Raw genomic sequence first — 13,201 nt, 5'->3', positions numbered from 1 at the left:
GATTGACCGAAATACCCATAATTTGCCCAAGTGATTAAATTGTATCAAAAAAAATTTTGAGTAACCAATTTAGAACGTTTGATCTTTGAATCACCAAAGTGAAACTTTGAGTATCTTTCAGTGGTTAAAAGTTGATTTAAACAAGTTACAAGTTCAAGAATGACTTCTTGATCCCTGTATAAAATTTCGTCCACTGTATAACCAGATGAACCAAGCTGCCAAAAAACCAATGATAAGCCTGGCCTCAAGGGTTCGATAGCAGGAAAGTTGGAGAACTTTGGCCAGTCAAGAACTATAATATGTGGTATTTTCCGGGTAAGATCTTTCACTTGAAGAGCTGAACCCACAGATTTAACAATAACAGCTTCAGGATTTTCACTTAACGATGCTAAAAGCAGGTAACTAGGACTAGCTTTGAAGAGTCTGAAGGCATCTGCGGATTTTTTTTTACCCTTACACTATATTGACATGGCCTTCAGGTACTCTTAATTCTAATGATGAAAACGTTTCAACTGAGCAGATTGATTGCTATGTTTCTGTACATATGTAAACAGTATGGTATTCAAGTATTCTCAACATATTACAAGTAACAGGTTTGATGTACTGTAAACATTTAAGTGAAAAATTATGATACAACACCAACTGCTACTGCTGTAGACATCATCCAAAGATCTCAAAGATTGAATCTTTTCTGTCATAGAGTCCGCTTCACAAAATCTCCGATCGCTTGACGGTTTGAGCTGTAGCCAAAGAGTTGCCTTGACCTAGGAACTGAATAGTGGACAAGAGCAAATAGTGTCAGTCATGCTGAAATAGTATAGAGAAATTTTATTAAGTGATGTATACAACAGAAGTCACTACCAGCATGAATTCACTGAAAGAAACATAATCCAACTAAAGGAAACCAAAAGAGGCAGAAAAGAAATGCAAAATGGTTCCATGGGAACCACTGGAGTGCTTATGCAAATGTCAAATACGTCATAACTACCTAAATCTCTTCAACAAATCAGTCATCCTGACAGCAGTTTCTTCGGTCACGAGATTGCCCCGTTCAGGCAGAACCTACAAATGTAGAAGTTCAAAGATCAAGCCATTTAACGAGAGGAAAAAAAAGTACTTATTAAGGCTATGCAAGGGGACTGCTGAAATTACAAGCAGGCTAAACTAATGGCCTCAAGGAAGTTGCTACAATGCAGAGAAGACAGATTTTGACAAAAACAAGCCTCAATAAATCAATGCAATGCCGTATCTATACATTCTAACGAATGAAAACAATATGTTAACAATAAATCATGAGTTGATAAATCTACCATAATTGCATGTGCTGTGCTTAGTTATGCCCACAACAAGCCCCCGTGATTCACAGGCATGGGTACACCGTACACTAATGCTTGTGTAGTCTTAAAATGTGACTGTAAGAGAAGCATATTTGACTTAGCAACCCAATTTCTCCTCCATCACGTTTTGTTCTACAACTTCATTTCATTCTACATCTTCTATTTTCTCGTTCTTTTTCCTTTCTGGAGTATCTTTCAGTATTTGAGAGGGGTTTCTACGTGATTGCATTGCACTAATTAAGCAGCCAAGACCAAAATACTGCCATTACTGTCAGCAATTGCAGTGATGCAAAGGAAAAGAAACAGAAATATGGAATATAACAGGAGAAAACCTTGTCAACTCCTCGTATTTATATATAAATTCAAAAAAATTAAGGATTTGTTTCCCTTTTATAATTTCTCAGAACCAAATAGAGTCGTCAAATTCTCTTTAAGTTGACCTGATTCTATAAAGCAGAAAAAATGATGAAGGACTGACTATGTGTTAGTTGGGGAGCGAACAGAGAGCCAGTGTAACAGTGTTTACCTCTTCAAAGACTGCAAGAATTTTTGGAAGATTCAAATTCTGAGGGCCTAAGATCTCCTTGTCCAACCTGAAGGAAAAAAAAATTCAAACATTGTGTGTGCACATATTTATTTGCTCTGATGTTTCTACGAAGTTTCAAGTATCTATACCTTTCAACCATTGAACAAAGTTGTTCATGCACAAGTTGAGCCTCCATGGGATTGTTCTTTATAGGCAAGTAGCTTAACCAGGCGGGAATAACCTGCCAAATAGGTTTAAGTTTTCTGAGTGTACGAAGAGCTAATCATGAAGAAATGTTTCCCAACTCCCTTACTCGAGTGCTTGCCAGGATCTGATTAACACCACAATACCACAAAGAGTTGACAAAAGAAATATTTTCTCATGAATTCTGGAATTGACCCCATCCTGAAAGTTACCATCTTAGTCCTGGAATTGACCACTGTGAAAAACAGATCTGTGTATTGAGAGAGGATGTTTCGAACACATACCAGTACAAGTAGTCTATGGAAATATTTTCTTAAAAGCACAAGTGCACAACTAATTGACAATGAGATTGTCTTTTATCTATTTAGGAGCTGTGATATATACACAATTTAACCACATTAATTCCTAGTCTATAAATGATACTAAATGTCATAAAATTAGAATGTCCAAGCCATATTGTTACGAAAATGCACTATCGGGTGTCAAATAAAATTAATTAATTTAATTTAATTTAATCTAAATAAATTAATAAATTAATGGCTTTCAAAGATTAATAAATTTAATCAAAGCTTCGAATAAAATTTATTAACAAAGTACTTACAAGTGTCTTACGGCACCATATCATCATGCTCCTGGCACAGCATTGCCAACTTCGGGGTAAGATAAATAATAGTTGCAACAGCTTACTAGCCAAATAGTAAACTTTCTAATTCTTCACATGTCCTGATCTAAGGACGAGGACAACCACATTTCTTGTTGTATGTAGAGAGACAAGCCATTCTTGTACGAACTGTAACATTATTGAAGTATTTAGAGTACGAATTGTTTATGCCATAAAAACTTTATGTTCTTAACAGGCTTGAAATTATCAAGAGAACCCTTTAAAAAATAAAAAAAGTGCCTCTTTGAAGGTAATTTATCGTGCCATTTTAAAAGGTTTGACATTAATTGATTTAATAAATTAATTTCTCACCGTAGAAATTCCTTGCGACTGCCAATGTGCAAAGCTTTTCTGCACAGCAATGAAGAGTGATCTTTTAGATTGTAACGTGCCAATCTTTCAAAGCAGTAATTAACAAGGCTTATGTTATGTTATAACTTATTCTAAGTTGACTATGTAGCCTCAAAATTCAAACCATTAGAACATAGGCACAGAATTGTAAATTATACAGTATTATCAATTCCACCCAGTTCAATAGCCAAATGTAAAAGAAACATACAAGTTGGGGATAATTTGATGAAGTGCTGTAGAATAGAGCCAAATGAAAAAGAAAATTTAAGAATTGAGGAACCAAAAAGAAAGCAGCCATGTAGGAGAAAAGGAAAAAATAGAAAAAGGATGACTACCTCGGCTGTTTTGATACAATGGCGTTGGAACTTGCATATTTTCCCTAGAGCGGAAACAGCAGCACTGTACACCTTTGCATTTTCTGAGCTTAGCGCATTTGTACTAGTTATTACGGAATTTAGACAGCCAATGGCCGCTACAAGAAATCGATAATGATTTGCAATTAATGTAGGATAGGAACAAAGGAGCATATTTCCCTATAGTTCAGCAGGACAATCATGCTACCTTCTGCACTGTCTCTGAAATTTGATGCTCCAAACTCGGCACAAATACCAATTCCACACACAGCTTCCTACAAGGGAAAAGTAAGGGGATAAGAAAACAGAGACTTTTTGAAGCATTCATTCCATGAGGACATAAACCACCAAAAGCTGGACTTAAGAACCTGTTGCATGTCCGGGTTCTTATTGTCGCAAGCTTCCAAGAGCAGAGGAAGATAGATACTGTAGTACCTGTCCAAAGGGTACATGAAAAGATATGAAACTTCACCACTATAACACAGCTCTGGATAAGACAATTTAAAGGGGAAAATATACTTACTTATGGGCATCATCTCCATATTTCTGCATAACAACATTAAAAATGCCAAAAGCGACTGCTTTCTCTTTTTCTGTATTACCATCACCCTGCAAGAATGTTATTAAATATAAGAAAAATGAAGCTACATGAGAAAATATTGGAACCTTGAAATACGCTTGCATTACAATGTTTCAATATTAAGAAGACCTTCCTAACAGAACTTGGATTCACTGATTCACGGAGTAGCAGCAAAAATGCCATTAATATTGCCTAGTTTAAAACACTTCAGGCAAAAGTAAATGAATCCAAAAGTACTCCTCCAATCACACATACGAAAAACAACGGAATCATTAAGTATAATCCTCCCATGATTAACTTTGATTACTAGCCTCACTACATCAGTCATCAAGGACAGAGGGAGAAAGAGTGAGGGGTGATAATGGTCTTTAGAACTACACACACATTCAGACAAAAGCACTTCTGAAAGCACATTAAAAGAATACATCAAAGGGGAAATCCAATATATGAGAAGCCACAAAGGCAATAAACAAACAAGTATGGTTTGATATCTTATCACTGATAATTGCGCCCAAACTTAAACTCACTTACAATGAACATTGTGTAATGCACATATGGTAGACTGGAAACATAGACTTTGCACTTTTTGCATTTCACAGATTCCGATGAAGTCATCAACAGAAACCATTGTTGGAGTTGGTTTCCTTTAGGTTATAGTTTCTTATATGTAATAGTCTCCTAGTTTCCTTTTATGTCTTAAGTGACCTAAAGTATGATAACAGAGAGTGAATAAACCCTATTTTCTTTTCTACTGCTACGCCTCTTCTCTGAGAGTTGGTGTGCATCTCTTTGTTTTTGATTTCAACTACCATGTTAGGTTCCCAACTGTAAGCTTATGAACAGTATAGCTACACTGCTCAAAAATGGGAAACCATGGCTGAATATAATTGTAAGCATGATAAAAGCTAATTCCGAAAAATAGGATAGTTCATGTGCTTGATAAAAGGTGCAAGAAAATATCACCATAGATTAAGATGAGAAAATACCTGTACTACAAGAGAAAATACGTTCTTAAAGGTGATATGATATCCTAAATGAAATAGTGTAGCTCTTCTAAGATTCTTACAGACACTTCTGAAAGGTTTGCAGATCAGCTTTCAAGCGTAGTATTCTCCAACACCGTAAGTACTTTCTTAGTATTTTATCTTTTCAAGCAAAGAAAGAAAAAACGAAAGAAGTAACAGAGTCAACAATGGCGAAGCTGACAAGAGGAGATATTTCCTTAATTACTTAACTCAATATCAATAAAATGGACTAGCTATTTCACTCAAGTACTTATCAAACACCAAGAGTATTGACTGGTAAACATCATAATCAACTTAATAAAGAAAAGTACTTTTTTAGCACTGAATAAAGCAGTAAAAAATAAAAATAGCATCTGTATTGGCTTTATTACTGACCCACAATCGTGTCACATGTGACAAAATTTCGTCTAGGATAGGCAAGACTTTATCGCTTGATTTGTCTATCAATGAGCCCAAACAATTACCAATCTACACTAAGAAAAAGGGAACAAGATTAAGTATGCTTAAAGATGTAAAAGTGTCACGTATCGAAGTAGTGTGCAATATGTCTGAGAAATAGAACTTAGAAAACAAACTTGAATGATGACTTTCTCTTCTTCCTTTTTGTCATCTTCCTCGAAAGGATCATATTCCAATTTTCTGTGGGGATGTTCAATCAACACTTGCTTTATTGCATCCACAATTAACGTGAACAGCCGGGTATAGAAAATTGATCCAGGGATCTGTTAAAAAAAATGACATTTACAAGGTGCATTATTCATTCAATAATAATCCAGTAATTAAAGTTAGAATATAGTTTTAGTTAAAACTGGAAGGTCATTATTTATTTCCTTTCTTTCTTTCTCTTTTTTTTTTTTTTTTTCATTCTTGTTTAAGGAGAAAGAAAAATAAGTTGATACAGTAAGCATATTATGCTCAAAAAAGCCATAAGTTTAGTATTGTATACAATTCTAGGATGCGAAGGTAGAAGTTACAATATTTCCAATGAACGCCCAGGAAAGTATTGCTTTAAGCTATTTCCCAAATCAGTCCGAACAAAAATTAGGCCTCCAAAAGGTATAATGACTTCCGGTTCCCCTGCCCAGACCCATCCACCAGCCCATCCCCCACAACTCCCAAAGCAAGAAGTTACACAACTTTTTCTTTTGACGTTTATATTCTATAGTTGTTTACATCAATACATAAAAACAATTAGGAAACAAAGATGAGGAAGGTTCAGTAGTTATGATCTGAAACATAAATTTTGCGTCAGTAAAGAATAGGACAAACCTGTATGCATTTATTTAGTGACTTAAACATTATTGCAAGGACGCCTTTCTCACGTTCCTGCAAGTTACTTATATGTTCAAGTATCTCCACAAGAAGCAATAATGAAAAAGATTACGGAAACACTGTAGAATGATAATTGTCAGTAGCCATAATTTGAAGGAATACTTTGCCCAAAGCATTCACCAACGGAGGAACAATCATCATGATCAGAAAAGAAGCCTTTGTCCCTTGAGATTTAACTGAATGCAGTAGCTCTGGCATAGCTAGAATCCAAACATATGTTTCATATGTTGTACATCAGCAAAGCTTAGAAGACCAATAAAAAAGGATAATCTACAAATGTAAAATAAAGCCGACCTGAAGCAGAAACCTTTCTAATTTCAGACTCCAGAGGAAAATTGAGCAGTGGAACAAAAATTTCTGCAACCTGGATCACAATTGTCTCACATGACTGATATAAGCTATTGTAGTATTGTGAACTAATCTCTGAGGGAACATTTGGGATAGGAAATAACCAACCTTTCTGACCCAAGGAAAAAACTTGTCATTTTCCTTCAAATGACAAGCGCAGGTGTATAATAGGATGCATGCCATAGTTTTCTCCCTCAAGAGATCTTTGTTTTCACTAGTTGATATAATTAGCTCAGAGAAAATGAAAATGTGATAAATATAAACAAAATTATGCATTACATGTTGAGATAAATTTTTCTGAGACATAGACTAACATTACCAGATAATCACAATGGATCACACATTCCTAGCCACTTGGCATCTCATTAACTTGAGTCTTGGGACGAAACCCAGTGCAGAAATAACGCCAAATCGCACCAGTGTAGGTGTTAGAACTTGCGACCTCCTATGCACATGCGCTAAGAGGTTCAAACAACTAACTTAACTATTTGAACCAACGATTTTTTATTTAAAAGCTACCTCACTCTAGCCTCATAAGTTATAAAGTAAACAACAGAAGTAGTTTTAGCATTTTATTAGTTTAGAGTTTATAAGCATGATTTTTCTCTTTTAGAAAAAATTTATAAACAACTTCTCATCAATTCTTAACAATTTATCAAAAAATGACAAACCGCATTTCTACCAGTGCATTAATAACCACCATACAGAAAAGAGTCGTGGTCTGAACTCCGAATTTCACCATTTAAGTTCTTATTTATTCGAGAAGTATCTGATATCTAGAATAATTTCCCGATATTCGGGCAGCAGAGATACGAAACATAATAGGCAGATAAAGGAATTTAAAATATAAACACCTAAACATGTGCATAAGCACAAGTCACCAAAAACCCAGGTGCTGAGGTGGGGACATTGGGGTTACTTGTTATTTAATAGCAAGATGTATGGGTATAGATAAGCACAATAAAGAGAAAAGAAAACAAAAAATAAATACAGAAGCTACAACTAATAGTATTTAATCTTCATTCGAGTGAACATGTAATAAATTGCAGCTATGTACCAAGTATGCTTGCACTCCATAACCTTCAAAAATATATAATTTGAAATATAAATTAAACTGATTAGCAATAATCTTAATACATAATTGATTGGAAGAAATATTATTATGCATAATATGTGAAGGCAAACCTTTGACCAACTGATTGTGCAGATGAAAGGAAAACAGGCATCAAATCTTCTAAATAATTAGCAAAATCCTGCTGTAGACATGTGCAGAATTTCTTTAACGCCTGAACCAAAATTGAGATTTTTCACATAAATAAATATACAGTGGGGAAGACAATTATTCAATCATTTATTTTCACATACTTGTAAGATGCAGATTCTTGTCTGGTTATCTGCCACCTCCAGGGATTGTTTTGCCAATGTAATAACTCTAATAACCTTGCATGAAATAGGAATTAAATGGAAGGGATTAAAACTAGACGGTCATGGAATCTACCTCATCCCTGTTGTGCTTTTTCAAATGGTAATAACACAGTGCATGACAGACAAGTCTCACAAGCCTAGCAGCTTGATCGACATTTTAGCGTGAAACAAATCCCACCAAATTGTGCACCAAACGCACACTAATTTTAACAGTAGGCAAACACGTTAACTTATTGGGTTGGATGGCAAAGTGACTAACCTTAACACCTACAATGAACAGGCCGTGTAATCCATTGTTCTTTTAGTACAAATCAATGTTTTTGCCGAGAAGGTTTTTCACATAAAACTTATGGTGCTAATGGTTTCATTTATATGGTTGTTGTTTTTTTAGATTTATGTTGTAAATCACCAAAAAAAAAAAACACTGAAACAAAAAAATCCTCCATTGTGATTCTTGCGTTTCCTTTTTTTTTACTTTCCCAACACTACCAACCAGAACAATTACGTCAAAACAAGAGAGAGAATAGATAAAGATTTTACCTCCCCAGCATCAGCCTTGAAAATGTACTTTCCAACAGCTACAGCAATGGACCCAATACAGTTGGCGTTCTTAGCAAGGAGCGCCACATTATGTGCATTAATTACATTTGATATCAAGTGAGGCATAGCAGCAACATAATGAGTCTGGAAGAAGTGCTGTATATAAATATTTATAAATATATGTTTACATACATATGGTTAGACTGTCAAAAAGATAAAGAAAAAAAAAGATGAATTACTACAACACAAATCGTAAAACACCTGTGACAAACTTGCCACTGATGCAAGGGCTTTCAAGGACGTCTCTTGCAATTTCTGGTTCTCAGTCTGGAATGCACAAAATGCAACGACTTTCACTTCTTAATTAAATAAACAAAATCGGAAACATGCAAAAAAAATCAAACATTTAAAGCCTTTTCTTACAATAAAACTAAACATTAGTGAATGCTATGTGCAACCGTTTTTTGTTGTGGCGAATAAAGATATAAATGCATGCATTCTTGTTAGATATGCATTTTATCTCATCTTTATTTTGGCTTAAATTTCTAACAGAGGTGCGCATTGTCTGCATGTGAGACATGAACATTAGCATCTACCAGATTTGTTTATTATGGTTGTTTGTATCCTAGTAAAATATGCATTTGAGTGTGACAATTAATGGTTGAACAAGTTAACTGAGAAAAATTGCATGCATGCATTAAATTGTTGAAATCGATTAACTGATGATACTAACGCATACCTGCAGGACTGCAACTAGAGTGACCACTGTCTCATTCAGATAAGGTGCCAAATCATTAGGAGTGCATCTCCGACAGAACTTACAAATTGCCCGAACAGCTTGCAACTGTAAAGATACATATCAATCACGGGAAAGTTAGTGATTTGAAAATGTTGCAATATGACAATCGAATTGTTACTATTTCAAAACAGCAGTCCATTTTTTGAAGAGAACTATTTGTTAGGGGCATGGTTACAAGTTTGGAATATGAAGGAAGAATTCCAGTATTATTCATATAGAATGCAACTATAAGATGAAATACCCATAAAAGCCTAAGCGATGGTTCAGAAGGCATGAAATGAATTCTTTTCTTTATGTTGAAGAGCACCATTAAAAAGGCAAATCAGAATACAACTTCTCAGATGTCTTCATTTTAGGCATTCTAAAAGGAACAACTGATAGTTGCATTGACATAAGATTACAGAGGTCTATGAATCTCTGGCCACAGAAATTGAATGAGATTTTCTTTAAGGATGATCAAAAAAGTTCAAGGTAAATTCCAAATATAAGATGAAATGCCCACAAAAGCCTAAAAATTCCTCTGCTGTCCATGTTTGTTCAAATAAAAAATGAAATATGATCTGGTGTAAATATTTCTCCAGCATAACACTATAAAGACCCTATTCAAAAGTCAAAGAGGAAGGAGGGTAGAAAACAAAATAGATAGGGATAAACGTTTGGTGTTTCTTAGGTCCTTTCAGTCTATTTAATGACTTGTAAAACGCACTCAATGCCTTGATCCATTTTTGTAAAGAGCATAATTATAGCCTGCAATCCACAACTTTTCCATTATCCATTTAAATACAATTTACATGAATCAATTGAATGTAGTCCATTGTCCGCTGCCAGTTGGCATCTGGTACTCTGTTGTTTGGGCACAATACTTTATACTTTCTATAATGCAATCCACCATCCTCGAGTTATGGCACACATTTTGTTCACAGAAGCATGTTTAATCATAAAAGTAAACAACGAAATTAAATTGGGCAAATGAAGCATGAAATCTTAAGCAAATATGACAAGAATTGTTCTTACTGAACAAATAAGCAACTGCACCTGCACTGAACTTTCATTTGGGGACAAAATTGCTGACAAAAGGAAACAGGTTACATGCATATCACTTGACATACACATATCATAGTTGCCTATGCACAACTTATTCTTGTTTGAAATATAGGTATCATAAACATAATCAGCCATCATGATGAATCAAGGATAAGAAATCTAGCACTTGGAAACCATTAGCAAAGTACAAAATGTGCACATTATATACCTGCATGTAAGGATTTTCAGTATCCAGTCTTACTGCAACAAGTGCCAGCAGAATCCTATTGCGAATTTTAACTTGTAATCGAGACACACTGTCCTCCATTTCCATTAGTGTAGTAATTGCATGCACCGCAGCAAAACGAACTTGATGATGAGGATCTTGTGATGAATCCAAAACCATTGTCATCAGTCATTCAAGATGGTCAGTCATCACCTGCAGAAATATTCTAGAGATATAGATCAGTGTGACAAGAGGAAAAAAGCTATTTCAGATAAACCATCTGCCAGAAGCATTCAGGCTTAACCAGTTATTATTTCCTAGTCAGCTGGCTCAGATAGACATTAAGCCTAAAGCGGAACTCCTCATTTGATTATTAATAACGACATGTTTAAAAATGTATACAAGAGGTTTAATTTCCAATTTATACACGAGATTATGAGGGTGTCCTACGATAGCAGAGGGAATTCTATGGATCGGAAAGCCTTAATAGAACGATTCATGAAGGTAGTGTTTTACAATAAACAAAGTGAGTTAATTTAAAACCAGCAAAATAGCCAGGGCAGCCTGTGTCTACTTAGTACTTACAATACTGGCTTAACAACTTGAAACACTTTCAGTCCTCACCTCACAAATAATCCAATTATGCATTAAATAAGCAGTAAAAACTCTATATACAGTCAATTGAAATGCAAAAAGATAAGCCATTAATAATACCAGTGAAAATATACGGATACAAGTGACTCCAGCAACGCGCCTCTGCCACTTTTGGGCGGAAAGGAACTGTTCTATAAGTTCAAGAGTTACAGGTACCATGTCACCTCTAAACGCATAAGTAATTTGCTCCAGGCAGCTAGTTCCAGCAATGAAACTCCCCGAATATCGTAATTGTCCGTCAGCGTCACCCTTAACATTGTAAAAGTGGATATCATCCTCAATTTGTGATATCATTTGAATTAACATTAATATAAATCTGCGGAACTTATCAGTACCCAGGCTCCTTAGCTTTAAAATAATCTTCTTCCTCCATTGTTCACTCAGCACCACAAAAATTGCCACTGCCACAGTCCTGGCATCCTCTCTCAACCAATCCTTTTCTGTAATTTTAAGAATAAATTCAAACAAAGAACTCACTTGCAGCGCATAGATTTCTTGCTCGTCCTTCAACAAGGCAAGTAACTTCTTAAGACCCTCTTCTATGACATCCTTATAGTCTTTACATTCTGTTTCAGACAATGACTTTCTCATTGCATTCAAGATATTGTTGATCCAAGAATGGTCAGTAGGCTTTCTAAGTCCCTGCACAAAAGTAACTGATGCACCAAATGCCAATGTCCGAATCTCCAATCTTTTCGAGCTCAAGTGGCTCAAGACTGCCAAGTAGATGGTTTCAAGATAGGGCTTAAAGAAATCACCTACGTTCTGGGGCAATTTATGTAACACCAAAAGGCCTGATCGTTGACGCTCAGGGGAGTCTGAGTCCAGGCACGAAACTATAAAACTAAGAAGCTCCGGCCAACCATCATATTCCGTCTTAAAAACCTGAAAGACGATATCAGAGACAATCGTGGTCAATAACTCAAAAGCGGGTTCCGATTCTTCTTCTTCAAGAAGAGAAACAACATTGGATTTGAGGAGAAAGATGATGGGTAACCGACGACAGTGATATCGATGGATGATATCGTGGAGGACAGCGGCAGAGAGTATTCTCCTTCCAATACCTGAAGAGGGATACAGGTAAAAAAGCTTGAGGGTCAAGGCATTCGGGTAGTTTTCCTTGCAATACCTGAATAGTTTTTGTCGTTCTCGTTCTCTGTTTTGGTCTGGCTCCGGTGAAAGACCAGGGGAATCAAGATAAATTTTGGCTTTCATTTGGAGATCCCCATCTGGGATTATCCTGTTCTTTTTTTTGGGAGAAGTGGAGCCCTCCGTCATTTCAAGAAGCTCTTTGCCTGTCATCGGGTGATCGTGTGGGATTCCCAAAGTCTTTTGTGGAGGAGGAGAAGTGGGTCTTTTGTCCATTTTCTCGATAGCTGAGGTTTCGGCCTCCATTGATGAAATATCAGAAGATGCAGCAACTTCTTGGACTTTCCTCTTCTTTACTGGCGAAGAAGAGGGTATCTCGTACACATTCTCACCACGAAGTGGCATTTTGCTGCTGTCAGTCTCAGATGTCGATGAAGGATCAGAAGATTCGGATGATTCAGAAGTCTCTTCGTCTTCCATTTCAAGATTCCTTTGTGGGTTTGGGATTTTCCTTTTCTTTATTGGAGCAAGATTGTGTTTATCCATTTGCGGAAATTTCCAAAAGGGAGAAAAAGATTTGACTACAAAAACAGAGGATGAACCAATAAGGGGAAAAGACAGACTTTATACTAGTACTAGTATACTGAAAGTCGGAGAAAATATATTCTGACGCAAGATGGGGGCTGAAATTGTAATGGTGAAATGTTTTAAATCGTGACCATTCGTTT

General features: G+C 35.8%; 2 protein-coding genes across 5 annotated transcripts; both read right to left on the bottom strand.

Annotated features, from left to right (window-relative positions):
• Window positions 1-1,889: 1,889 nt before the first annotated feature.
• LOC119997382 (importin-5-like) lies at window positions 1,890-10,918 on the bottom strand. 3 transcript variants are annotated; one of them, XM_038844348.1, is made up of 20 exons: window positions 10,734-10,918; window positions 9,422-9,526; window positions 8,944-9,009; window positions 8,683-8,838; window positions 8,083-8,157; window positions 7,903-8,003; window positions 6,826-6,931; window positions 6,664-6,733; window positions 6,472-6,569; window positions 6,307-6,363; window positions 5,613-5,759; window positions 5,413-5,505; window positions 3,956-4,041; window positions 3,801-3,867; window positions 3,641-3,707; window positions 3,415-3,551; window positions 3,041-3,079; window positions 2,669-2,857; window positions 2,013-2,104; window positions 1,890-1,930 (listed from the first exon to the last, which is right to left on the bottom strand). In XM_038844348.1, exons 1-18 carry the CDS (start codon window positions 10,914-10,916, stop codon window positions 2,774-2,776), a joined length of 1,737 nt encoding a protein of 578 aa, XP_038700276.1. In that variant the 5' UTR covers window positions 10,917-10,918; the 3' UTR covers window positions 1,890-1,930; window positions 2,013-2,104; window positions 2,669-2,773. The 3 variants fall into 3 exon arrangements, with proteins under 3 accessions (XP_038700276.1, XP_038700279.1, XP_038700278.1); XM_038844351.1 differs by lacking the exon at window positions 3,041-3,079; XM_038844350.1 differs by lacking the exons at window positions 1,890-1,930; window positions 2,013-2,104 and adding an exon at window positions 2,177-2,302.
• On the bottom strand, window positions 10,806-13,097 carry LOC119997383. 2 transcript variants are annotated; one of them, XM_038844352.1, is made up of 2 exons: window positions 11,445-13,097; window positions 10,806-10,943 (listed from the first exon to the last, which is right to left on the bottom strand). In XM_038844352.1, exons 1-2 carry the CDS (start codon window positions 13,017-13,019, stop codon window positions 10,920-10,922), a joined length of 1,599 nt encoding a protein of 532 aa, XP_038700280.1. In that variant the 5' UTR covers window positions 13,020-13,097; the 3' UTR covers window positions 10,806-10,919. The 2 variants fall into 2 exon arrangements, with proteins under 2 accessions (XP_038700280.1, XP_038700281.1); XM_038844353.1 differs by lacking the exon at window positions 10,806-10,943 and having other exon boundaries at window positions 11,493-11,633; window positions 11,720-13,097.
• Between the last annotated feature and the right edge of the window lie 104 nt (window positions 13,098-13,201).

Source organism: Tripterygium wilfordii, chromosome 4 (assembly GCF_013401445.1).
Source record: "Tripterygium wilfordii isolate XIE 37 chromosome 4, ASM1340144v1, whole genome shotgun sequence".
NCBI classification, from domain to species: domain Eukaryota; kingdom Viridiplantae; phylum Streptophyta; class Magnoliopsida; order Celastrales; family Celastraceae; genus Tripterygium; species Tripterygium wilfordii.
The sequence above is the reverse complement of the archived record's forward strand: the minus strand, read 5'-3'. Positions and strand labels throughout refer to the sequence as shown.

Bases quoted from the DNA above. Each gene is read 5' to 3' on its own strand.
- LOC119997382 (XM_038844348.1), bottom strand. From the start codon at position 10,916: ATGACAATGGTTTTGGATTCATCACAAGATCCTCATCATCAAGTTCGT. The intron at 9,527-10,733 runs GTATATAATGTG...GTATCTTTACAG, and splicing joins CTGAAAATCCTTACATGCAG to TTGCAAGCTGTTCGGGCAAT. The intron at 3,080-3,414 runs GTAGTCATCCTT...ATTGCTGTGCAG, and splicing joins ATTGTATCAAAACAGCCGAG to AAAAGCTTTGCACATTGGCA.
- LOC119997383 (XM_038844352.1), bottom strand. From the start codon at position 13,019: ATGGATAAACACAATCTTGCTCCAATAAAGAAAAGGAAAATCCCAAAC. The intron at 10,944-11,444 runs GTATTATTAATG...ATATTTCTGCAG, and splicing joins GTATCCGTATATTTTCACTG to GTGATGACTGACCATCTTGA.